Here is a 26,859-nt window from a genome sequence, read left to right on the forward strand (position 1 = left end):
CTTGAGGTATATAAACATTTGTACTGTCAATACTTTCCCCCACCTTGCAGAATCCTTGGTAAAACGCCCAAAAGAACTCAAGGATACCCCCAAAGTCTTCTGTCCTGAGGTTTACAGATGCTGGACATCTTTTAAATATCAAGGAATCAATTTTAGTTCTTACAACCAGGTAGAAATGAATGGAGACTGCCTCCCTTTGCCTTCCCAGAAGACTATGACGCCCTGGCTGGTAGTGGAGTGCTTCTAAGTCTTCCCACCCCCCATCCCTCACCCTCAAGGGCGTTGGCAGCTTCCATCGCCTGGGGATCTCACGCCTCTCGGGGAGGGCCAGTCCCTGGGTCTAGGCAGGCATCCTGGTGGTCTCCAGCGGGTTTCCACTCCTGAGGAGGCCGGGATTGGGGGTTGGGGCGGCAAAGAGCGCAGGCGCAGTGCCCGCGTCTGGCGCCCCTTTCCTTGCTGGTCGCCCCTGGCAGTCCAGGCTGCAGTGGTCCCCACCGAGCGTGCGGTGGCCTCAGCTGGCTAGGGAGGCCAAACCGGGAGCGCCGCTCGGGGAGAGTCCGCTAGAGCCCCGGGAGCATCCGCTTTGCCGTGACTTGCAGGTAACCGACTCGGCGGCGGGTGGGCAGCAGCGGGCGGAGCAGGACTCTGCCTGCTTGCGGGTTGGTCCCGCCGGGAAGAGGGCGCGCAGCGAGCCCATCTCCCCACCGGTAGAGAGCCTCACTTGGGGAAAGGCAGGCTGGCGTCAAGCACCCGCCTACTTGACAGATCTCCGTGGGGGCGCGCGTCTCTGCGGGACGTCCGAAAGGCCACCCAGTGCTCACTTCTCCCTACTGCTGTCCTGGAGAATGGGAACAGCGGCTTGATAAAGTCAGCGTCAGCAAGCGGCCTCATCCCACCCAGATCCTGACACCGTTGCTTGTGGGAGCCCTTCCCCAGTCCGCATGATGAAGGTCAGGGGTGTTGTCCCTCCTCTGGCCCTCCGGAGCCCACATTATCTCGGCGAGTGCTTGTGGCGTCATAGAAACGGTTTCAAAGGCAACTTTCAAAAATTGCTGGGTGGTTTTAGGAGTCTGACTGAGATTTTAGATTTTCCATCACTTTCCTGTGTCTAAGAGTCTTAAACTCCAGTGTAGATGGACTGAGATTTTCGTGATTGTAGAAATCTTGTTTCGAGAGAGGAACGAGGAGGAAGGGCCCGACCGTGGCCGAGTGTAGAGGTGGAGGTTCAGGGAAGTCAGTTCCGCCTCATCCAGTCACGGAAAAGAAAATGCGGGTTTTCTTGACGGAATTGGTTCTGGGATTAGGATTTTACGCAGCGTGTGTTCATTTGGTTTATTAGAGGGAGAAGAAGGGTCGCGAGAAATGACAGGAAGGACACTCATACTGGGGCAGCTGGGGGCGCTGCGCAGATCCACGTCACTGCCCAGGCTGTCATCAGGCGCTAGGAACTGGAGCAACTTCCCCTCCCAGTGAGGATTAAGGGGTGCAGGACAGTCTCACACTAGGCGGGGATGGTGAGGGAGTGGGTCTGGAGGGGCCCTGTGTGCAGGCTGTTCTCCCCGGAAAGGACTTTGAGCAGAGTTGACGGTGTCCGTGGTGCTGAAGCTCCTTATTCCCTCCTCTAGGATTTCCTGGGCGCACGCCAGCCATAGTTTCCTGTTTTGCACCTTTGCCCAAAATAACCTATCGCCAAGGCAAGCGGACAGGACAGAGCCGGCCAGACACTGAAGCCCTTTGCAGATGGGTTGAGCCTGACCTCCTGAGAGTAGCACTGCAGGGAAATGTGGTTTACCCTGGAGGAAGCGATAAAGCATATGTACAGCTTGTTTGATTGCCTAAGCGAAAGTGCGTACTGCGAGCAAGCACACACCTCGTGCGTGTGTAGAATGTGTGTACGAGGACATGCACACAAGCGCAATGTTCGTCTCTTTTCAGAGCCACCATGAACTACAAGGCACACATTTCCCAGAATCTTTTGTAATTCATCTTATTTTCTGACAACTCTTTAGTTTCTGGACTCTATTGCACCATTAATTTTCATAATCATCTGTCCCAAAGGCACTGTGCCTGTAGATTGAAGTATTTGGTGCATGGCCAAGCAACTAAGTATTCACACACATTTAAGTTCCAAAGAATGCTGTACTAGAGGGACTGGGAGCATAGAGCATGCAAGAGACCTTATGTGGGCTCCTCAGTGCCACAAAAAATATAAATAAATAAATAGAAAGAAAAGAAAAAGAAAGCATGATTATTTAAAAAAATTTAGGTAATAAAAAAGTGCATAAAATCAGAAAAAATTGAAAACAGGTTTGCTGTTATATGAGCACATATGCACTTTAGATGGACTATTCTTTGTTGTGTTTTAACTAACGCAAAATTGTTTTGCCTTAGACTCCAAATTGCTGGGATTAGATAGGATTATGGATATGTGCTACCAAGCCCAGCAAATGTCATATATTTTTCTTTTAGACAGATTTTATATAGCCACAGTTGGACTAATCACTTGATATGTAGACAAAGAGGACCTTAAGTTCCTACTCCTCCTGCCCTCACCTCCCGAAAGGTGAGATTACAAGCATGCACAACCATGCCTGGCCTAGCACCATCCTTAAAATAAATTATTGTAAGCATGGAATGAGAGAGATGTCTCGGCAGCGGAGAGTGCTTGCCTTTCTTGCAGACGACTTGTTTGATTCCCAGCACCTGTACTGCATCTTACAACTCTCTGCAGTTCCAATTCCAGATGCTCTATGCCCTCTTCCATCCTTAGAGGGCACCGGGCATGCACATGGAGCACGTACAGCCACACAGGCAAACATTCATACATATACTATAAAAATCAATCAATCAATCTAAGGGGGGAAGTTATGGTAAAGTACATGAATTCTATCTTCTCAAAGATTAAAATGCATTAAGTTGATGATAGTGCATGAGTACTGACTAGACACACAATGTGCAGTGCTTCCTGGATTCATTCATTTGACTGAAACTTCATGCATATAAATTAGTAACTCCCTATTTCTCACTACCCTCCCACCCCTTGGTAAGCACCATTCTCCTCTTTTCTATGACTTTGCCCATTTTATATACTCCATGTAAGTGGGATCACACAGTATTTGTGATTGACTTATTTTTATTTAGCATAATATCTCAAGTTTCATTTGTATTCTTCCAGGTGATGGAATTTCTTTTTAAAGGCTTAATATTATTACTTTGTATTTACATATACTCCATTAAAAAATCCATTCATGTATTAATGGATACTTAACTTGTTCCACTCGATATAACATTTTTGAACAAACACACGCTTGTTTAATTACAATCTTTTTTGTTTTGTTTTGTTGTTTTTTGAGACAGAGTTTCTCCTTGTAGCCTTGGCTCTCCTGGAACTTGCCCTGTCGATCAGGCTGGCCTCAAACCCAAAGAAATCCTCCCGAGTGTTGGGATTAAAGATGTGTGCAACCACTGCCAAACTAATTACATTATAATCTTATAACAACATTCTAGAAGTAAAATTTGTGGTTCAAAGGATGGATATTTTTGTTTTTTGATTTATTAATTGGTTCAAATATTTATTTCCTTTCTTTTCTCCCTTAAGCATCTACAAAAGCACCACATTTAAGGAATATTTATTGGGCAAACACTATTCACAAATTGTGCCTTGAAAAGTAGATAAATATGCCAAGTGGTAGTGGCCCATGCCTTTAATCCCAGCACTCAGGAAGCACAGGCAGGTGAATCTCTGTGAGTTCAAGGCCAGTCTTGGCTACAAAGAGAGTTCCAGGACAGCCAGGAGCCCCCCCCCCATCCTTTCACCAAAATCAGGCTTTATAAATTTTCTAAAGGTATTTTCTAATTAGACAGACAAAAAGGAAAATTTGGTCATTTATTCATTACCAGTATTTCTCATTTTATGACTTGCTAACTCATATCTTTATTTTTCTATTGGCATGTTTATTTATTTATTTTAACTCATATAAGGTCTTTGTATACTATTGGATTCTGTTTGTTGTACTTTTGAGACAAAGTCTTACGCACTATGCTGCCCTGGCTCACCTAGAACTCCTCCCTTTGTAGACTACACTGACCTTGAAAGCAAGAGATCTGCTACCTGAGCACCTGGGATTGAAGGCCTGTACCATCACATTTTTTCTTTTTAATTTTGTTAATAATATTCTGTACAGAAATTTTCAATATATATATATACATATATATTTAAATTTCTATTCAAGTCGCTTTTTTGCCTTATTTTTGAAACAGGGTCTCTCCTTTAACTTGGAGCCTACCAACTGGCTAGACTGGCTGACTAGTGAGCTCCAGGAATCCACCTGTCTTCCCTCTTTCCCCTCAGTACTAGGGTTATTATATGTGCTACGGTGGGCTTTTATGTGTTGCTGGGACCTGAACACAAGTCTTCATGCTTGCTCAGCAAGCACTTCATCGACTGGGACATCTCAGCGTATACTAATTATGCTTCATTATATTTTCCGGCATTACGTCAGCCTTGCATTTCTCTATGATACAGGTAATCCCCATCAGTCTTTCAGATAGTGAGATTACAAGCATGCACCTGTTTCTATTGGTCTTCATATCTAAATATCTTCTCATGGGCACATCATTTGAAGTTTCAAACCAATGATTCATTGAAAATTTGTCAAAAAGATAATTTAAAAATTAGATTTATTCTCTCATTTCCTTTTAAAATTCAGTCCATTACTAGTTGTAAATTCTTTTGTAGATTAAACAATAAAAATAATTTTACGTTTCTAATATATACAAGTCCTGGGTTTGAGTGACAGAGCAAAAAGGAGTTAAAGAGTATTGATTTCTAATCCATCTATGCATATGTAGAACTATACTTTAGAGTATTTTTTTGTTATCATCAAGAAAATGTGTCTAAGTACACTGATTAGTCAAAATGGGAATGTATGTCAGTATATTTCTTACAAGAGAGCTCCTCATGCATCAGAATGTACACACAGAAGGTTCATCAAATGTCCTTTGACAACCCTCTGCTTTGAATCGATACAATGTCCAAAACAAAAGAATGATTATTTGAGTATTGATAAACTATTCTGTATTATTTTCTTTCTAGGGTTTAAAATCATTTTGAAATAGACAAATGAGAATAATAATTTTTTTAAATATTTGCTTATTCATTGGGGGAGGACAGCACCTGTGTTAGGGGACAACTTGCAGGAGTTGGCTCTCTCCTGCTGTGAGCCCAGGAAATGGACCTCAGGTTGTCCGGCTTGGTGTGCAAGTTCCTGAGTCTGCTGAACCACCTCAACAGCCCTGGGGATAGAAACCTCAGGTTTTTACAGGATATCTTTTAAAAAAAGCTGATTAGGAGAAATAAGATCAGGCTATAAAATGAAATTCTGCTAGTCAGTGCAGCTCTGTAGGCACCATCACAGAGAGCTTGAAATGAATATTTTCAGATTATTACATTGATAAGAATGAATGCAACAGTCAGACACATGAAACATAAGTAGGGTCATAATATATATTTTTCTGCTTTGTTGTTGTTGTTGATTGGTTGACTTTTGGAGGGAAGGTCTTGACTCTGTGGCCAGACTGGCCTTGCCCTCTCTAGCTCCCTGGTTCAACCTCCTAGGTGCTGAGATTGTAGTCAGGTGCCCTGATTCTATTTTTCATATATAAATGTTTTTTCATCAGAACATTATTTTAAGGTTTCAGACAACATTTTATATACATTTAGATTACTGGCAGCTTAATATAACTTACTGTGTGTAATAGTGCTGTTTCCGCATGCTAAATTCCTAAAAGCTGATGTTCACACTGCATTGCAGGAGACAGTACACAATTTCTGGAGTCTCACAGCACACCTCGTCTTTCTCGTCTCAGTGGCAAAACACACGGCAGTATCACTACGCAGCTTTACTGGACTTTTCACCTTAAGAACCTGAGGAACGAAAGAAAATACTTGCTGGTCCATTTTTCTATTATGTACTGACTTTATCTTGGTTCTAAACAGGGGTGAAGGTCTGGAGGGAGAGTGAGCGAGGCTTTTAAAAATGGTGGAGGACGACTGTCAGACTCTCTTGCTGTTTTTTGGGTTCCTTTACCTCAAGAGTCAGGAGACACGAGAGTCAGACTGGAGAACTATGGACAGCCCTCTGCGTCAGCTAATGTGATCAAGGGTTAAAGGTCTACAATGAAGCGGGGACTTTCCTCAGAGACAGCCAACTAGGCCAGAGAGCGCCTGTTCTATCAGCATTTGTGACTCTGGTTTTGAGGTATGACATATCAAGAAAAAAGATAGCTATCACCCTTCCTTGAAGTGGTCAACAGTTTGTCAGAGGTCATAAATATGTTGTATACACACCACTCACAGTGATAGAGTATGTTAAGGAACATTCCAGAAGACAGTGTTCAGAGCCCAGAGAAGGAACAGATCATTTAGACAAAAGCTTCTTCAAGTGAGTTTCTATCCCCTGAATGTCTCAAGCTTTAAACAAATGGCCTTGTATTTTCTTAGGATGCGAATCTGGCTCCTCTTATTCTGGATATATTTATTTGCTCTTTCTCCTTTGATGGAACCAATCTCCTGACCTTATCAGCTACTTGACCCAAATCTTCTTAGGATTCAATCCTGATGGCCCTGCCAGCCTCTTCACAGCACCGAATAAACAGAGCTGTGGGCCAAGGAATTAAAATTTCAAAGGTGCTAATTACTTGTTAGAGTCCTTTACTAGATCTTCAAGCCCAAGGATGTCTACTTATAAAACTGCACCAACGCAAGGAAGAGAGGCTCTTGGGCAATAAGAGGAAGAGCTAAGAGGTACAAGTGAAGATCTGGACAGTGAGTCAACACTCCACGAGAAACAGGGGGATCGAGGGTAGAGACAGCCAAATGAGGACCATTGTGAGAGGATTCTCCAAACATGGTTAGGGTTCAAGGACCATTCACCTACCACCATGCTTGGCTCTTAAAGCATTTTATTTAAATGTGTGTGTGTAGGTCATAACACAAATTGTGAAGTCTTTCTGAGTTGGATTTGCCAGTAGCAAGCACCTTTTACATCGTGAAGCGTCTTCCCATCCCCTTTCTCTGCTGTGTTAAGAACACATTGCATTGAGGCATAAAGATATCACTTGCTCTATTTCTGAAGAGGGAAATATTGCTTCTCTGAGCAGCTTCTGAAATTGCATTCCTAGGAGATGGATGATACTGTCTTCTGTTTCAGTGCTGACTCCATTTCCTGGTCCAGACGCTCAGAAATCTGTGCATGCGTTAGAGAACAGCATGAGGTCCATCTGTTCAGGTCAGATTTCCCCACATTAGCATGAAGATTTATGGGGTGGTAACTTATGTAAGAAAAGCCAATGGGAATGATAGCATATTCTTTGCTGCCATTTGGAATCTACGTTATATTTTTAGTTCGTCATGAAAATACCATAGTATATACACAGGCATACACCGGATTCTTCCAAAGGCAGTAACAAAGGCATCTCCCTCGGTTTGTAGTCATTTACCTCTGTTTGGGTTTAAGCACTAGACACCATCCATTCATATTTTCCTGTAAAATGGTCTATTTATCCACAGCTTTCTGCGCACAGATGGCACAGATAGACAAGAACTACGCTTGGCTTCTTGGTGACTCGTCAGACTAAAATACACAGTTGTGATTTGTTTTTTCTTCTTTAGAAAGTAGATTAAACTTTTTTAGATTTTAAATAGATATTTACATAGAAAAATTAAAAATTCGTAAGTACATATGCATGCATATGAATTAGTATACACATGCACATTAATTATTCTATATAAATAGAACCCCCTACCCATGAGTATTCTTTAGATTTTCTTCCTTCCTTCCTTCCTTCCTTCCTTCCTTCCTTCCTTCCTTCCTTCCCTCCCTCCCTCCCTCCCTCCCTCCCTCCCTCCTTCCTTCCTTCCTTTCTTTCTTTCTTTCTTTCTTCCTTTTTTTAGTGGAGGCACAGAATCTCATGTACCTCAGGCAGGCTTCAAACTTTCTATGTAGTCAAGGATGGCACTTCACTCTCAACCTTTAGAGTGCTGTCATGTCTAGGTTATATGGTACCAAGCATCAAACCCATGGCATCCTACCTGCTGGGCAAATACTCTTTCCACTGAACTACAATCCCATCCTATGAATACACTTTTATAAACTCTCCATCATATAAAGAGAGCCATGGTGACTACCCTTATGTGTGCATTTTATATCCCTTACTGATGATCTCCTTAGGTTCCATTATTGGAAATAGCGTGGGTGGGAGAATTCACACATATAAAAAAAACATTGTTTTTTGCTTTTGTTTTTTTATTTATTTATCGATATTTATTGAGCTCTACATTTTTCTCTGCTCCCCTCCCTGCCTCTCCTCTCCCCTCCCCCAAGGTCCCCATGCTCACAATTTACTCAGGAGATCTTGACTTTTTCTACTTTCTATGTATATTAGATCTTTGTAAGTATTTTTTAGTGTCCTCATTGTTGTCTAGGTTCTCTGGGATTGTGGTTTGTAGGCTGGTTTTCTTTGCTTTATGTTTAAAAACCACCTATGAGTGAGTACATGTGATAATTGTCTTTCCGTGTCTGGGTTACCTCACTCAAAAATTTTCTAGCTCCATCTATTTTCCTGCAAAATTCAAGCTGCCGTTCTTTTTTTCTGTTGTGTAGTACTCCATTGTGTAAATATACCACATTTTCCTTATCCATTCTTCAGTCAAGGGACATTTAGGTTGTTTCCAGGTTCTGGCTATGACAAACAATGCTACTATGAACATAGTTGAGCACATGTCCTTGTGGCACAATTGAACAACCTTTGGATATATACCCAAAAATGGTATTACTGGGTCATGAGAAAGGTTGTTTCCTAATTTTCTGAGAAATCGCCACACTAACATCCAAAGGGGTTGTATCAGCTTGCATTCCCACCAGCAATGCAGAAGTGTTCCCTCTTCCCCACAACCTCTCCAGCATAAGTTGTCATCAGTGTTTTTGATCTTGGCCATTCTTACAGGAGTAAGATAGAATCTCAGAGTTGTTTTGATTTGCATTTCTCTGGTGACTAAGGGTGTTGAACATTTCCTTAAGTGTCTTTCAGCCATTTTAGATTTCTCTGTTTAGGTTTGTACTCCATTTTTTTTATTGGATTATGTGTTTTTTGGTGTCCAATTTCTTGAGTTCATTGTATATTTTGGAGATCAGACCTCTGTCTGATGTGGGGTTAGTGAAGATCTTTTCCCATTCTGTAGGCTGTCGTTTTGTCTTGTTGATTGTGTCCTTTGCTTTACAGAAGCTTTTCAGTTTCAAGAGGTCCCATTTTTTGTTTCTCTCAGTGTCTGTGCTGCTGGGGTGATATTTAGGAAGTGGTTCCCTGTGCCAATGTGTTCAAGTGTACTTTCCACTTTCTCTTCTATAAGAGTCAGTGTGGCTGGATTTATGTTGAAGTCTTTGATTCATTTGAACTTGAGTTTTGTGCATGTTGATAAATATGGATCTATTTTCATTCTTCTACATATTGATGTCCACTAATGCCAGCACCACTTGTTAAATATGCTTTCTTTTTTCCATTTGATATTTTTTTGCTTCCTTGTCAAAGATCAGGTATTCGAAGATGTGTGGATTGATATCCCGGTCTTCTATTTGGTTCTATGGGTCCTCCTGTCTATTTGTATGCCAATACCAGGCTGTTTTCAGTACTGTAGCTCTGTAGTAGAGTTTGAAGTCAGGGATTGTGATGCCTCCAGAAGTTCTTTTATTGTACAGCATTCTTTTGGCTATCCTTGTTTTTTGTTTTTGTTTGTTTGTTTTTCCATATGAAGTTGAGTACCGTTCTTTCAAGGTCTTTGAAGAATTTTGCTGGGATTTTGATAGGCATTGCGTTGAATCTGTCACACGTATGAAATTTTGATACCTATTGTTAACTAACTTTTGATGAGAATTACGTAACACTCATTGTTAATGTAGAGTCCTTGGCAATGACATGGACTTGATAAGTCTCTTCACCTTTGCAGTGTATGTGTGTGTGTGTGTGTATTTCACATTAATGGAGTGTGGTGATTTTAGTATGTCTATGTGTACTGTGTTGCCTACCAGGTATTGTAAAATTAAATTCAAAATGTGACTTATGGTTTGGTTTGAAACAAGAGAACATCTAATGACCAGCTGTTAATGGTCTTATCTTTAGGATTTTACTGAAATATAGTGTATGGAAAGATGTAACTGAATTGTAACTTTATTAATTGTAACATCAGTCTGTTATGTGAAGAATTCGGTATGATTTAAACAGATCAAATTTGTAAAATTTTGTTACTAATTCATTGTGGCATTTCCAGAAATTGGCCTGGAATGCGCCTTGGAGATTCAGGCTTGGTGCCCACACATAAACAGCAGCAAGAACAGGACATGGGAGCAGGTGGTGCAGGTAGTGTTTCAGAAACCTAAGGGCAGACTATCGCTGCTAGGGTGTTCCTTTTTCTGTCGGAGATTCTTGCATATCTGAGATGGTTGGAAAGCTTCTTTGAACTCAGCTGGGATGTTTGATACCCTTTCATAAGACTTAGTTAAATAATAAGCAGCCGAGAAGTACATCAACAACCCAGAATTTCTTTTACACTAAAACAGCATGTAATCAACGCAATAAATCAATGATTTAACCATGCAGATACATATAAAAAGATCCCAAAATAGAAAAATACCATTTCACATGGGCAGAGTGATACATACCTTTAATCCCAGCACTCAGGAGGCAGAGGCAGGTGAATCTCTTTGAGTTTGAGGCCAGCCTGGTCTACATAGTAAGTTTCAGGACAGCCAGGGCTACGCTCCCCTCTCCCACCAAAGAGAAAAAGATGGTTTTATTCTTGCCCTCCTTTCTAGCATTTAGCATTAAGAATCACCAGCAGGATGAATTTAAAGGTGCTGATTTCACTGCAAATTGATTTTGCTTAATTTTGTTTTTCTTTCAGGCAGGAGGAAAATAAGTGTTAGATGGTAAGCATGTGTCACCTGAGAATGGCATAGTTTATATAAATTGATAACTACTTTTCCGAGGTTAGACCCTTTGCTGGAAGGGAGAGTGCTGATCATAGGGTACCAAACTTGGGATCGGGGCTGTAGCTCAGTGGTAGAGCATTTGCTTGGCATGCATGAGGCCCAGGTGTGATCTCTAGAATCCATGAATAAGGTTAATAACATAAATGGTGAAAATCTTGCATTCCAGAATGTTCTTAGCTGCCAGGCAACACACTCATTAGTGTGCCAGAATGGATTTTAAAGTGTCACATCAGAACTGCTCTGTTCCAAACCAGGCATCATCACTGTCACAGAAGCCAAATCCGTCTACTTGTTTGAAAACTGACACAGACAGGGAAAAAAATAAAACAAACGAAAACTTTTTCAAAAACCTAGTATTGCCAGGTGTGGTGGCTCATGCTTTTAATCTCAGTCCTCTAGAGGCAGAGGCAAGTGGATCTCTATGACTTTCAGGACAGGCTGGTCTACATATTGAGTTCCAGGACAGCTAGGGCTATATACTGAGACTCTGTCTCAAGGGACAAAACAAAAAACAAAACCCCAGAACCCCTGGTATGCATGGCTTGTTACAGTCCATTAGGTCATTAGCCATCACTGAGTAGTGAGGAGCCAGGCTTCTCTTATAGCAGCCTGTCCACGTTGATGGCAGACTGGATGATTAGCCGGATACAGGCTGCCTTGCTCTACCATATCCTCCCTGCCCTGATGGACTGAATGAACCCTTGGGAACCAGAGCAAGATAGAAGATATGTCTGCCAGGACATGAACACGGTGTGGGAGATGCAGGTGGCCCTACATGTAACCCTGAGAGCATTTCTGAGGAAGTTGACCAGCAGTGAAAATGTCCCTAGGGACACTGAGCAAACCATCACACCTGGGGTGCATATTAGCAGTGTCCCCATATACACCTCTACTACTTGGCTCTTACCTCTTGGTCACTCCTGCTGGGAGACATGTTGGACAATGCCATCCATCTACTATTTGGGATTCACCTGGGCTTCCAGCCCTGCATTCACAAAGTTGGCGATGATGCCGGGATTGCCAGAGCACTTCCTATACCACCCAGCAGGCAGGTGGTGTCTGCAGTGACAAATCCCTTACGGAGAAGCAAAACCCTATGCTGGGCTTGATTACACACCCTAGCTCTTAGGAACCTGAGGCAGAAAGGAGGATTATCACAAGAAGACTAGCCTGGGCTAGATGAGCCCCTACTTCAGAAGAAAAAGAAAAGACAATATATTTTAGTGAATTGAATCTTTTTTACTCTTCAAAACTTAAACTATAGAAAAACTTTACTTCTGAATAGTATAAATAGTACTAAGAAGTTAAGCACTTGTTTTTATGTAGATTTAATAAAGTGTCATCATAATTCTGGTAAATTTTCAGGTGACAATTCCAAGTATCTTGAAATACTTTATCAATTTCACAAAACCAATTCCAAGATGTTGACATTTATGGATCTATTGATCTTAAGCCAACTCAAGGGGTATATCTTATTCTAGCCCCAAGTTTGAAAATAGAAAAAGGTTCAAGTCAGTAGTTTTTGATGGTTAAAGCATTAGAAATTCTTGCCTCCAACTTCTCGGTGAACCCGTTTATCTTGTCATTCACTCCAGGCTCATTTTCACTACCACTTCCTTCTTTCTTTCCTTCCTTCCTTCCTTCTTTCTTTCCTTCCTTCCTTCCTTCCTTCCTTCCTTCCTTCCTTCCTTCCTTTCTTCTATCCTTCCTTCATTCTTTGTTTACTTATTTCTGTCTTCCTTATTCTCCTCCTTCCTCTCTTCTTCCCTTTTTCCCAAGAAATGGTTTGGGGTGGATTATACTTGATGAAGATGTATGAGCAACAGAGGCTCCGAGCCTTTAAAAAACAATGGCATCTCAATTTAGGTGTACTTACTCACTCACCCGTTGGAAGTATGCCTAGAAAGAACATTTTAATTTGCCCTTTGCTTTTTTAGCACAGAGAAAGAAGTCAGAAAGAAAGGGTGAGCAGTGATGGGTTCAGTGACCGTTTAGAATGGCAAGGAAATGTGAGTCTCTTGGGGGCAGTTGGTTTTTGTCCAAGATAGCTAGGTACTATGATGTGGGAGTGATTTCTTATTAATAAAGAAACTGCCTAGACCCATTTGATAGGCCAACCCTTAGGTAGGCGGAGTAAACAGAACAGAATGCTGGGAGAAAGAAGCTGAGTCAAGGGGTCGCCATGATTCTCCCACTCCAGGCAGACGCAGGTTAAGATCATTCCTGGTAAGCCAGCTCGTGGGCTACACAGATTAATAGAAATGGGTTAGATCAATATGTTAGAGCTAGCCAATAAGAAACTGAAACTAATGGGTCAAGCAGTGTTTAAAAGAATACAGTTTCCGTGTAATTATTTCAGGTAAAGCTAGCCGTGTGGGTTGCCGGGTGCCGGGGACGCAGCCCGCAGCTCCTATTACAACAGTACTAGGCAAGAAGACCAAACATCAGAAATTGGTAAACTGTAAGCTCCACAGAACAGAAAGTCTTCCGTAGCAAAGATCTGTGTATTGAGGACCTTTGGAACTGACCTGAGAAAATGTACACCTGCAACCTAAAGGATATTTAACAAAGAAACAAAGATACAGACAGAAGCAATTCAAAGGATCAGAGTGTGAAATTCAGGACCACCAAGGCATTTACTGTAAGACAGTGACTCATGCTAACATGAAGCTTGATAGCTAGTCTGAAGTCTGCAGATAGGTGACCAGGGAGGGGAGATTAGAGCAAGCTGGAAACTCACGAACACAATCTGAGGAGCAAAGGAAAAGTAGTGCATGGGCAGGTTGGAACTTTCGGGGCATCAAATATTTGGATCTTTGAAATTATAAAATGATTAAGCATCTCTTAGACATCCTCCTAATTAGGTTAGCCCCAACTCCATGAAATTATGTAATCTTTTAATTGAGTTAAATTCAACTGATTTGGAATTTTTTTTTCTTTTCTTTTTTGAGACGAGGTCTCGTGTAGCCTGGGCTGGCCTTGAATACCCTGTGTATCTGAGGCTGGTCCTGAACTCCTGATGTTCCTGCCTCCATCTCTCAAGTGCTGGGATTATAGGCTTATACAACACCTGGTTTAGGGGGTTTTAATCACATCTATGAAATCCATTCATGACAACACTTAGATTTGTGTTTGATCAAATAAGTGAGGTCTGTAGTTCAGCTTGGCCTAGTTTGTACATGAAAAGGCTATTACACAAGAGGAGTCAGTGTGTGACCTGTAGCCCTTCCATTTTCCTTCCTGTGCCAGTACACTAGAGAAGCTGCAGTCCAAAAGATAGAGACAAAGCAAATAAGATAAACCTTTCTTTTTTTAAAAAAAATATTTCTTATTGTTTATTTATTTTATTGCACTGGTGTGAAGGTGTCAGATCCCCTGGAACTGGATCTTCAGACAGTTGTGAGCTGCCATGTGGGTGCTGGGAACTGAACCCGGGTCCTCTGGAAGAGCAATCAGTGCTCTTAACCGCTGAGCCATCTCTCCAGCCCCCTAAACCTTTCTTTACAATATTAAAAACATTTTTTTTTGAGACAGGGTTTCTCTGTGTAACAGCCTTAGTTGTCTTGGAATTCACTATGGAGATCAGGCTGGCCTTGAACTCACAGAGATCTACCTGCCTCTGCCTCTGGGATTAAAGTGTGCGCCACCACTGCAGGGCTACAATTTTTAAAATATTTACTTATGGTGTGTGGGTATATGCATAGGCACACATGTGCCATGGCATGTATGTAGAAGTCAGAGGGCAAACAGTTCTTTTTCTACCATGTGAGTTCCAGGGACTGAATTCAGATCATCATTCTGTTTGGAGTGTGCCCTTGGTCACTGAGCCTTGGCCATCTCGATGGGCTGATAAACCCTTCTACAGTCCCCAAAAGGAGAGAATATAAAGAATAAAACAGCAAGCTACTCTTCCTCCCTGATCATGTCCCTGGAGCTGTATATTTCTCCTGTAGCAGTAAGGGCAAAGCTTTGGATGGGCATAAGGTAAAATTTTAATAATAGCAGCAAATGGGAAGTGATGGAATGTAAAATTTCATTAAGATAATTACTGGCCATCAAGGAAAGGAGAATTGACATAGTTAAATTGGATACAGTAACTAGCAACATAAAACTCCAGAGCTGAGCCATGCAGGAAGCAACATGATTACATTATACAAATTAAATTAAAGTGCTGCAATTGTTTAGATGAAGAAGTGTCTGGAGAAGTCAAAGAAGGCTTGCTCCTAAAGACAGAATTTGAATTAGCTCCTAACAGACAATCAGTATTTAGAACGTTGGAGCAGAGGAGAAACTAGTTTGGAATAAAAGCTCGGGAAACGATTTTTTACACACTCGGTACAAGGTCGGGGGACACCAAACAATTTGTGGAGCAAAGTGTGGATGCCAAGAGGCTAAGTACAGACCAGGCCCACACTAAGCCTAGCAAAGGAGTTGAATCTCATGTGGCCCAGGCTAGTCTCAAACCCACTCACTATGTAGCTGAGGATGGCCTTTACTTCCTGTCTTCCTGCCTCTACCTCCTAAGTGTTGGGAATACAGGGTGCCCTGAGTTAGCTGATGTTGATAGTGGAGAAAGGAGATCTGTAGAGAACTCTTGGTTCTTGGATGAGGAAAACTTGGAGGAAAGTTTTTGTTCTGAATCTTTTAAAGACAACATGTAACAACAAGATAACGCCCGTGGGATTTAGAGGAGGGCTGGAACTCAAGGGAACCAGACAGGATGCCAGGGGAATGCTATAGTCTGGAACCCACAGTGGCTTCTTCTAAAATAATAACATTAATGTGGAATTAGAGAAAGAAAACTCCAAGAAACATTTTGAATACAAAAATTGTAAGAAAGAGTCAGTTTGGAGTGTGATGGTGGGAAGGAGAATCCAGAGTGCTCCTTGGTTGCCAGCGCAGGGATCTGGAAGGACTGCGAGATCAGCACAGAAGTGAGGGAGCTGGGAAGACAGCGCCTTTGAGACTGTGACTGAGTTTGAGGTCATTCATTCTAAAGCCACGATTTTTAAAAAGAAAATGGAAAGAAGTGAGGAATAAAGAACAGTCGAATTTCTTGAGCTCGGTCTGCCAGCGACACCGCAGGAGAAGGCTGGTTAGGTCTGGAGCGTCTGGAGGCATGGGTGATATTTTTCCATGACTTCTTCCAGCTGAAGAAGACTTCCAGAAGAAAAGGGGGTAAACAGAACAGCTATCCAGACGACTTCAAAAGAATAGAAGTGGATTTGATTCTGGGGTCATGGTTTAAGTCCTGAATTGATGAGCTTAGGCAAGGATTTGGGAAGTCATGAGCAAAGAAAAAATTCCCCTTTTCTCTGTTGTCTCTTCCCCTTTAGGGTGGACAACTTCAGTACGTTCCACATGTCTGGTCACAGATGATAATGCCAGATCCTCTCTTAGTGCAGAAGAACAGAATCACTGAAAAGAAAAAGGAAATTGTTCAAAGAAAGATAGGAAGGCAGACAGTGAGAAAGAAAACACTGTCAAAGATACCCAGTGTTTCATAGGATAATTATAGGTAAAAATAGCCAAAACTACTGCTAACATTTATTGAAAGTTTACTGCATATACTTCTGTGGAAAATTCTTTATATTCAGTATTTCTTTAATCCTTACTTTGAAGGATGCTTAATATTTCCCTAACCACAGTGTATCATAATACCAAGTGCTGGAATTATAGATATGTATCACTCGTTTTAGATCCTGTTATTATATAGAATTATGTAGAATAATTTTGGGGACTGATGAGAGGCACAGTGGTTAAAAGCACTTCCTGCTCTTTTAGTTTAGTTCCCAGCACCCATGTGGGGTGGCTCACAAGAATCTGCAATCTATTTCCAGAAAATTCAACTCCCTTTTCTGGCCTGTGAGGATATCTGCATACCTATGTGCGTGCGCGCACGCACACACACACACACACAAATTTTTTAAAAGATCTTTAAAATATTTTGGATTTATGTATTTACAACTTAGAACATAGACAAATGGACACATTAAAAAGGCAAGGTGTGATTGATGTTGCTTTTTATTTTTGTGTTTTTTTAAAGATGGGTAAAAATGAAAAGATGGGAAAATATCAGTGTGTCATGTATGAATGAGGTATAAAGCTGAAAGACTAGTTGCACCTATGGTGTATGTCTCTAATCCTAGCAGTTGGGAGTTGGGGACAGGAAGCTCAAGTGTTCAAGGCCAGCATGGGCTAAAAAAGCCCAATTAACCAAAACAAACAAAAGAGCTAAATAAGAACAAATACAGTGAGACATTGGGACAGGTTTACAGTAGGGGCCATAGGAGGGTGGAAAAGCCCACTGGGCTTCACATATGTGATAGTGCATACACCAGGTCAAATCTTCCTACTGTTTTCTCTCCAGAATTTTGTTATAATATCTACCTTCCATCACTGAATTAATGTGTGTGTGTGTGTGTGTGTATAATAGCAATGTGGTTTTCAATGCAATAAACATGTATTTTTTTTCTTTTTATTTCCTTAAATAGAATTTATCTGAAGAAATGGATAATTCTCCATCCAAAAAATATCCAGTTAAAAAACGGGTGAAAATCCATCCCAACACAGTTATGGTGAAATATACCTCTCATTATCCCCAACCTGGAGAAGACGGGTATGAAGAAATCAATGAAGACTATGGCAGATTCATGGAGGAGAATCCGAAGAGAAGTCTGCTGAGTGAGATGAAGAGAAAAGGAAGAACTTTGTTTGGAACCATGGACCCTCAGCCTCCACTAACAGGCGACTCAGGAGGCAGTGGGATGGCACAATTCCAGAGCTTTGCAGAAAAAAACATTTTTCAGTCCCGAAAAATGTGGCTAGTGCTGTTTGGCTCTGCCCTGGCTCATGGATGTGTGGCTCTCATCACTCGGCTCGTGTCTGACCGCTCCAAAGTTCCATCTCTAGAACTGATCTTTATCCGTTCTGTGTTGCAGGTCTTATCGGTGTTAGTTGTGTGTTATTACCAGGAAGCTCCTTTTGGCCCCAGCGGATACAGACTACGACTTTTCATTTACGGTGTATGCAATGTGATTTCCATCACCTGTGCTTACACCTCCTTTTCAATAGTTCCTCCCAGCAACGGGACCACGATGTGGAGAGCCACAACCACAGTCTTCAGTGCCGTTCTAGCGTTTCTACTTGTGGATGAGAAAATGGCTTATGTTGACATGGCTACCGTGGTTTGCAGTATCTTAGGGGTTTGTCTCGTCATGATCCCCAACATCGTTGACGAAGACAACTCTTTGCTAAACGCCTGGAAAGAAGCCTTTGGGTACACTATGACGGTGATGGCCGGACTGACCACTGCCCTTTCGATGATAGTGTACAGATCCATCAGGGAGAAGATCAGCATGTGGACTGCACTGTTCACCTTTGGTTGGACTGGGACAATCTGGGGAGTATCTACTATGTTTGTCCTTCAAGAACCTATTATCCCTTTAGATGGAGAGACATGGAGCTATCTCATTGCTATATGTATCTGTTCTACTGTAGCATTCTTAGGAGTTTATTATGCCTTAGACAAATTCCACCCAGCTTTGGTCAGCACAGTACAGCATCTGGAGATTGTGGTAGCTATGGTCTTACAGCTTCTAGTGCTACACATATTTCCTAGTGTTTATGATGTTTTTGGAGGGGTGATCATTATGATTAGTGTATTCGTCCTTGCTGGCTATAAACTGTACTGGAGGAATGTAAGGAGGGAAGATTATCAGGAAATACTGGACTCTCCCATTAAATGAACACCTAGTTATTATTATCTTATTAATGTCTAGTTATTAACGTGTACATTGTCCTTTTAATATTTACCTGTAGATGTCTTTTATGTTATATAATTGATAGAGTGCTATATAGTATAAATAATTATGCAGACGCAGGAAGATATTCCAGACCAATATATTAAAGCATAAATATTAAATAGATGAAATATGTCTTGAACTTTGTGTATTTATAATTATTAATGAAAGTAATTGTGGTAGAAGGGTACCATTCTCCATCACCAAAGACACAAGACTAGGAGTCTCCAATTGAATTTTTGAGGTTATAAACTTCTTTTTTAATTTTATAATTTATTTTAGGTTATAAACTTCTAAAACTTGAAAAATGTTTTTGTTTTGCTTTGAGAAAGGGTCTTTCTGTGAAGTCCTGGCTGTCCTGGAATTTGCTATGTAGATCAGACTGGTCTTGAACTCACAGAGACTTGTCTGCCTCTGTCTCTCGAGTGTTGGTATTAAAGGCGTGAGCCACTAAGCCTGGGGAGAAATGTTTATTCATTTTTTTTTAAGACAGGGTTTCTCTGTTTAGCCTTGGCTGTTCCGAAACTCTCTCTGTAGACCAGGCTGGTCTCAAACTCGCAGAGATCCTCCTGCCTTTGCCTCCTGAGTGCTGAGATTAGAGTCATGCACCACCATTGCCCAGCTGAACAAAGTTTATTCTTAATGTTCTACATACGTGCAGCAAGCATCCTTAGATATTCAAAAATAATCATTCATGAAAATTACACATAGGATAAAATGTTGGACCCCTAGCTAAAGTCCATCTTTCCACTAAAAATCTAAAGGCCTAGAGTTGAGATAAGTAAGGGGAGTAAAGAAAAGGTGGATTTTCAGGAGCTGGAAAGTTTGTCTTATAGTAGGCCACATTAGGCAATATATAGGGAATGAGTGGAGGGTATAATGAATTCTGCTCCTGTTTATGATTCTATGGTAAGTATGTAAGTAAAGCAGACATGCCACACTCAAAAAAAAAAAAAAGACAAGCCCAGCAACATGTCTTTTGCATTGAGGAACCAAAGTAGATGTGGTTTCTTGTGCAAGAGCTGCACAAGATGAAGCCAGCCACAATTGCAGCATAGATGGAGAGGGACTTTCCATGACCCGTGCCTTGCTATGTTATTGGTGGTTGAGACCTGCTGGGGGAAGGGGAATCATTTTTGTTCCTATTGGTATATTATTGTGTTTCAGTGCCGTCCCTCACTACATATGGACAGCACTGATTGGATTGAATTTAATGGGTTAAAAAAAAAAGTCATTTCCAGGATTGCCAGGGCTACACAGAGAAACTCTGTCTCAAGAAAAAAAGTCATTAGTTGGGAGGGGGACATGATGAGGGGCATATGGGCGTATGGGGAGAGTTAGAGGAGGGAAATGAGGTTGGGTATGATCATATTTTATTGTATACATGTATGAAATTCTCAAGAATAAAGAGCAATTAAAACTAAATTGTTTTTTAACACATTAGCACTAACCATGTTATAGCAGAAAATTGACATGGTTTCCTGAGACTCCATAAAAGGGCCTCTAGGTCTGTAAAAGAATACAAGATATCATTAATTTGAGTTTAATTTGGGCCATTATTAATTCTGCACAAGTACATGTTGATGTGATACTGATTAGTGAGGTTCTGTCTCTTAGCTCCCAACCCACCCATCTATACTTTCCTATGTGATGCTAAGGCTCAGACCCTGGACATTTCATTTTCATGGTGCTAGCTAGTGTCTCTCACACTGGGTTTGCCTACAAAGGACATTACCAAGGGGCTGAACCTGCTAGCAACGCCTGTAATTCTAGCTACTTGGGAGGCTGAGGCAGGTGGATCATAAGTTCAAGGTCAGCTTTGGCAACTTAGACAGACTTGTTTTCAAAAAGGGGGAGCAGCTACTGGGACTATAGCTTGGTGGCATAGCACTTACCTATTAAGTAGCAAGGTGTTGTAGATTTAACCCCAGTCCTTCAAATAAGTAAATAAATAAGACAGCAAAAAGTTACTAGAGAAAGATTAGAAGGCAGAAGAAGGGATTTTTCCTCTTTCTATTGGCCTTTAGTGTATGTGCTGCTTTACCCCAGCAGTCAGCAGGAATTAATGTTATCCTTAAGTTACTTTTGACATCATTTCTTCCTGTAGCATCACTCCTGCCCACAACATCATTCCCTTTGAGCAGTAGAAGGGCCAGCTGCACAGTCTCTTCCTAGACGTCTGAACTATATCCCAGCTGGGGCATGTCTCTGTGTGTGCTTCTGAAATCCTATAGTCCAAACCTGATTCTCCCTTTTCCTAGCCCTAACGGTGGCAGCTGATCCATGAAGCACAATGTCTTTTGGGTTACCTCAGTGTTCAGTGTCACCACTGGCCCTCCATCCCTGACCTTTTTTGGAGGGATTTATTTGAGACAGGATCTCTCTCTATACCCCCGGATGGCTTTGAACTTGGGGTGACTTCCTGCATCTGCCTCTCCAATGATGGGATGACAGGCATGAGGCACCAAACCTGGTTTCAGTTTTTCCAGTCCATTAACCCACAATCTAAATCTTCTCCATTGTGATATCTTGTGATTTCTGTTTTCCTCAGTGAAGGGTCCAAATCATCTTCAAACAAATCCAAAGGCACTAATAAGATGCCTAGCTTTGGGGGAATGTTGACATTTAGATTTTTCAGGTCTTACTAGACGTTAGTTCCCAATAGACATTATGTAACCTAAGCAGGCATGGAGGTATAAACCTATAATCTTAGCTTCTTAGGAAGCGAAGGCAGAGTGCTCCTAAATTTGAGCACAGCTTAGGCAATTTAGCAAGATCCTACACACAAATCTTAAAAAGTTCAAAGGGCTGGGCAGATAGCCTGGTGATGAAGTGCTTGGGCGGCATACAGCAGACTCCAGCGGACTCGGGTGCAGCCTGCAGTGGATGCTCACGGATGCAAGCACACACGCAGAAATGAAAGCACAGGAAGTGGACGTGGAGGCCGGTGGTGGGGAGTGGCACGGAGAGAACAGAGCCTGCACGGAGAAGGGCAGCATAAATGTTACTGCTGCCTCAGAAGAGGAGGGCAGAAAATCAGGTGGGAAAGTTTTGAGGAAATATCAACCGGAATGTTTTCAAATTTGATCCGAGGTGGAAAATAAGTACCAGTGACTCAGAAATCTGGGGAACTAGATGAATGCCTGGCAGGATAAACGGAAAGAGACACCTGGGAACAGTGCGACTTAACAGTGCACCTTTGCTGATGAAGATGGAATTATAGAACCCTAATAAAAAGACATACCACACAGAGAAACAGCAAGGGCTACAGTGAGATGGCTCAGTGAAGCAGGGCTCTTGCCACGAATCCTAATGACCCAAGTAGGATCCCTGGAACCCACGTGGTCGAATGAGAGAACCAACTCTACACATGCGTGTGTACACACACACACACACACACACACACACACACACACACTAAATGCTAATGTCTTAGCTAGGATTTCTGTTGTTGCAAAGAGACACCATGACCACAGCGACTCTCATAAAGAAAACATTTAATTGAGGTGGCTCACTTGAGGGTCAGCCCATTATCATCATGGAGGCATGCAGGCAGATGTGGTGCTGGAGCTGAGAGGAAGTCAACTGAGACACTGGGAAGTAACCTGAGCATAGGAAACATCAAAGCCTGCTCCTCAGTGACACACTTGCTCCAACAAGGCCACACCTCCTTAATAGTGAAACTCTCTATGAGATTATGGGGGCCAACTACATTCAAACTACCACAGTTAATAAATAAAAGATTCCAAGAATTACAACTTGGGGTTGGAGATATGATTCCTCCATTAAGAACACTTGTTGCTCTTTCAGAGAACCCAGGTTGGGTTCCTAGCACCCCTAAGGCAGCTTACAACCCTTAGTCCAGATCCAGGGGATCGGATGCCCCCTTCTGGTCACTGAGGGAACTGCAGGCACACAGTGCACTTAACAAACATGCAAGCAAAACACTCAACTCACAAAAGAAAGTTTTTAAAAAAATGAATTGCAGCTTGCTCCTCAGAAGAAGCAATGAAGGCCAGAAAACATCAGGATGATTGCTACAGTACTGAAAACACATGCAACAACTCTCTAGTGACTTCTCATTCCTCATGGGAGAAACTGTAAGGTCCTCAGCTTTCACAACACATTGCTTCAATTCTAGCCACCGTCTGCCCCATCGATATTGCTTAATGTCTTTATGTCACCCCAAACCCTTCCTTTTGCCTCAATAGTCTTACTACACATTTTCCCCCTCACTGTGGCTTAATGCCTCTCTGTCCCTAGATACAACTGTTGATGTGTTTGGCATATTAAAAATACAGGTTGGCTTAAATCTCAATGCCTGACACTGGTATGGACTCTTAAGATATCTGGTACCTAATGTAGGAGCTACCATAAAAAGTGCATTCTTTCCCATAATAGCATAACCATACTGGATCCAGAAATTAAATTTAGTAGGTCCTGCTAATTTCTACATGACAATATAAAGCCCATGGTGACTTCTTGCTATCAGATAGGTAGGACTTTCTTCCCCCTAAACATTCCTGTCTGATTGGTACACTAAACTGCGTCATTCTAACTATAAGTTGTCAATAGCTCCCTGGGAAATGCCTTAAGATATGGAGGGTTCATATTTCCTTTATCACCCCAAATCTCTTCCTTTGGAGTTAATGGCCATGAGCTGCCTGAATGGCTTTTGTTTGCTTGAGAGACTTGCTCTGTGTAGCCCTGGCTGCCCTGGAATTTGCCACATAGATCAGGCTGGCCTTGAACTCTCAGAACTTGAACCTGCCTCTGCCTCTCAAGTGCTGAGATAAAAGATGTGGTGGTCTGTATGTTTTATTTTTGTTTTTTCTTGTTTTTGTTTTTTGAGACAGGGTTTGTCTTTGTAACAGTTCTGGCTGTCCTGGAACTCACGCTGTAGACCAGGCTAGCCTCGCAATCACAGAGATATGCCTGCCTCTGCCTCCTGAGTGCTGGCATTAAAAGCAGGCACCGCCACTGCCCTGCCTTTGTATGTTTTTAAAGTATACTTTGCATTACTTACTTTTGAAACTATCACTAGAATGTAGGTAGAGTATCTTTTGCCCAGTTTTATGATCTACTTTTCTCAACTAAACTCAGGCTAAGTTGGGGCCACAAGTAATCTGTAGTTTACCTAAGACAGGCCAACCCATGGACCCTTCAACATGCAATTAAGTTAAATGCAGAACAGTGAATTTTTAGGACTTACAGGTAGGCTCTGTATTACAATGCAAGGAAGGAGCGGGAGAAATGGTTCAGTGATCAAGGGCACTGGTTACTGTTCTTCTAGGGGACCTGGGTTTGATTCCCAGCACCCATACACGGTTCAAAACCACCTGTAACTCCCGTTCCAGAAGATCCTATACCCTCTTCTGGCCTCCAGGGGCACCAGCCACGCATATGGCACACAAATACACATGAAGGCAAAACACTTGCACACAGAAAAAAATATTTTTTTTCTTAAAAAGTGAAAGGAAGATGTACTAATGTCTTGGTTATTGACGATGACGTGGTAGACACGGAGTGGGGATGGATGAACGCTGACTCAGTTCCTCATTTAACACACTTTGCAATCTAAGTATATGTTATGGGTGTAGCTACCCTGGAGGCAAAAACACACGTTTCAATCGAGTTGTCTAACCTACAGGGTTTCTTGAGGCGCTACACCTACGCTAAGAAACAAAGGTGGTTGGGAAACAGTGAGGCACTTTGGGTGGCTGCAAGGCTTGTTAGGAAAGAGAAACTGATTAACAGATACCTTGGCAGATGGCTGGGGCTGCGCCACGGCAATGCCCAGCCCAAGGGCAAAGGTAACTGTCTTTTTCAGCAGGGCTGCAAGCCGGGAGTGAAGGTTGCCCAGGCGCCAGGGCACTCGGAAGTTCCTCGGACAGCTTTTTTTTTTTTTGCTCGTGGTTTTAATTAACAAACATCTTACATTTTTCTCCCGGGCTTGTTTTTCTTTGTCGCCCCCTGTCCCTAAGACTCTGCAGCTGGGCGACCCCTTCAGATGCAGGAACCAGCGCAGTCTGGGATGAACTCGGGGCCAACCTTAATGAGCGATCGTAATGACAGGTTTCAGCAGCGCTGAGAGAGGCGGAAAGTAAGCCCCCTCGGAGGATGCTGGGGGAAGAACCCCGCGGCCGACAGGCCCAGCGCTGCACACCTTCTTCTAGATGAGCGCCGCGCAGTCTCGGCTCACAGACCACTCAAGCGCCGAGCCGGATTGACAGGCCAGCTCGGCCAATCCCGGAGTGGCGCATTCCGCTGTGGCGTCAGGGGCGGGCTCTGCAGGCGATGGAGCCTATCCGATTGGGCGCGGAGCGGGTTTCCTGCCCATACCGGCCCGCCCACCGGTTGCTCTCGCCCCGCCTCTCCCTGAGAGCTTCGCGTCGGCGCAGCGCAGGCCTCGTGCGGTAACGGCCTCCGGGAAGCCGCGGTGGCGTCCCGGTGCAGACCTCAGGCGACGGGAGCCGCGGGCTCGGCGGAGGGAAGGTGAGGCGGCCCCGCCTGCGTGCGGACACATGCACGGTCCTCTCGGCCTCCCGGTCAGTCCGCTCTGTTAGTCTCGGCGCTTCCTCTTCCCCGGCGAAGTTAGCCCGGGGGCGCCGTCTGCCGGCGGCGGAGCGGAGGGGGCGGGGAGGCGGCTCGGTGGAGCTCGGGTGTCCGCCGTGCACCCCGGTGACCCCGCGGCCCCGCGGCCTCTTCGCCTGAGCTGGGAGCGCCGCTTGGGGAGGCGAGCGGGCAAGTGTGCGGCGCGCTTCTCAGAAAGCCGCTTCGCGGTCGGTGGTTGTGTCTGTCTGGGGCCGGGAAGGTAGGGACGCGGGCCGGCAGGAAGGGCGCTCTCACCTCCAGCCGCCAGCGGGAGGAAGCCGGTCGGGGGGGGGGCATCCTCGGGGCGCGCCCTCCCCTCCCCCTACCGCTCCGGAGCAGGAGAGATGGGGGTGACCGGGGGGCTTCCGAGCTGGGGGGAGGTCCAGGAAAACCAGCTTGCTGGATCGGTCGTGTACCGTTTCGCACGGGTTTTCCCTCGAGTTCGGTTTAATGTTAACAGCTGGTGAAGCTGGGTTTTTGTTCATGGTTGAGGACCGTAACATCGTCGTTCCGTTAATGTCGAGTCGAGCTGAAGTCACCCAAAGAAAATTCTCCCACTTATGTTAGTTAGGTAAGAATTCTTAGGAGTTAGGGAAGAATGAGGTGAAGAAAACTTTCTGGACCCCATCTTGGGGTGGGGAGCAAGGTCAGTGACCAGTCAAAACGGGTAAAGTTTTGCAAGAAGTGTTCATTTTCAGAAGCTTAAGTTTGGTAGCTGTATGATCAGCCTTAACGATTTCTTAAGCACCTGAAAATCCGTTGTTTGCTTTCAGCCTTTAGTTAGGTCACAAAATCAATAGAGAAATAGTCCAAGAAGAAAGTTTTGCTAGGTAATTTTCAGTCTCGTTTTTAAATAGAAATTCTATTTACATCTTGATAATAAGTCAAGGCATATGCATTGGTTGGTTGAGTAGTACTTTTTATATCGTGTCCACATTTTGTGCTTTCTGGAGACAAATTGATGTGTGGGAATTGGCTAGAATATCTGTAAGTGTGCATAGTGTTCAGATCTCAGCTGTATGTATGAGTATTAAGTTTTAAAAGATTTGCCTTCCCCTCAGGCATTTTTTTTGTTGAGATTTTTCTAGTGCTTACAGAGCCGTGTAAATAGTTGACACACTAATATAATGGTTTATTAAACACTCAGTGATAATTTATGCTGCTAGTGTCCATATTTTGAGAACTTTCTTCCAGAGTTCATATTTCGATGTGGTTATTGTTATAAATGCCTTCTCAGAAAAACTTGGAAAAAATTAATTAACCTGGTAATACGGAAAAAAATTGCGTGTTTTCTGTGCCAAAAAAATTAAGTGGTTATTTCACTGATAAGTAAAATAGAAGGAAACACTTGACATTACTGAACATTTAACAAATCAGATGGTTTGAAGACAATTTGACAGGCCAGGATGATTTTCACT

At 42.9% G+C, this 26,859-nt stretch overlaps 2 protein-coding genes across 7 annotated transcripts in view; both read left to right on the forward strand.

The window, feature by feature from the left end:
- Window positions 1–275: 275 nt before the first annotated feature.
- Slc35g2 (solute carrier family 35 member G2) lies at window positions 276–19,809 on the forward strand. 3 transcript variants are annotated; one of them, XM_075964874.1, is made up of 3 exons: window positions 423–599; window positions 5,814–5,953; window positions 17,540–19,809. In XM_075964874.1, the coding sequence occupies exon 3, from the start codon at window positions 17,555–17,557 to the stop codon at window positions 18,791–18,793; it is 1,239 nt and encodes a 412-aa protein (XP_075820989.1). In that variant the 5' UTR covers window positions 423–599; window positions 5,814–5,953; window positions 17,540–17,554; the 3' UTR covers window positions 18,794–19,809. The 3 variants fall into 3 exon arrangements, with proteins under 3 accessions (XP_075820988.1, XP_075820989.1, XP_075820990.1); XM_075964873.1 differs by lacking the exon at window positions 5,814–5,953 and having other exon boundaries at window positions 276–599; XM_075964875.1 differs by lacking the exons at window positions 423–599; window positions 5,814–5,953 and adding an exon at window positions 6,002–6,260.
- A 5,398-nt stretch (window positions 19,810–25,207) lies between these two features.
- Window positions 25,208–26,859, forward strand: part of Nck1 (NCK adaptor protein 1) — a 54,104-nt gene continuing 52,452 nt past the window's right edge. The window contains exon 1 of one of the 4 annotated variants that reach the window (XM_075964876.1): window positions 25,208–25,342. The gene's annotated coding sequence lies outside the window, so the exon portion shown is untranslated. Of the gene's footprint in view, window positions 25,396–25,480; window positions 25,662–26,859 lie in introns of those variants that run through there. The other 3 variants (XM_075964877.1, XM_075964878.1, XM_075964881.1) reach the window with 3 other exon arrangements.

The sequence above is a fragment of the Microtus pennsylvanicus genome, chromosome 3 (assembly GCF_037038515.1).
Source record: "Microtus pennsylvanicus isolate mMicPen1 chromosome 3, mMicPen1.hap1, whole genome shotgun sequence".
Taxonomy (NCBI): domain Eukaryota; kingdom Metazoa; phylum Chordata; class Mammalia; order Rodentia; family Cricetidae; genus Microtus; species Microtus pennsylvanicus.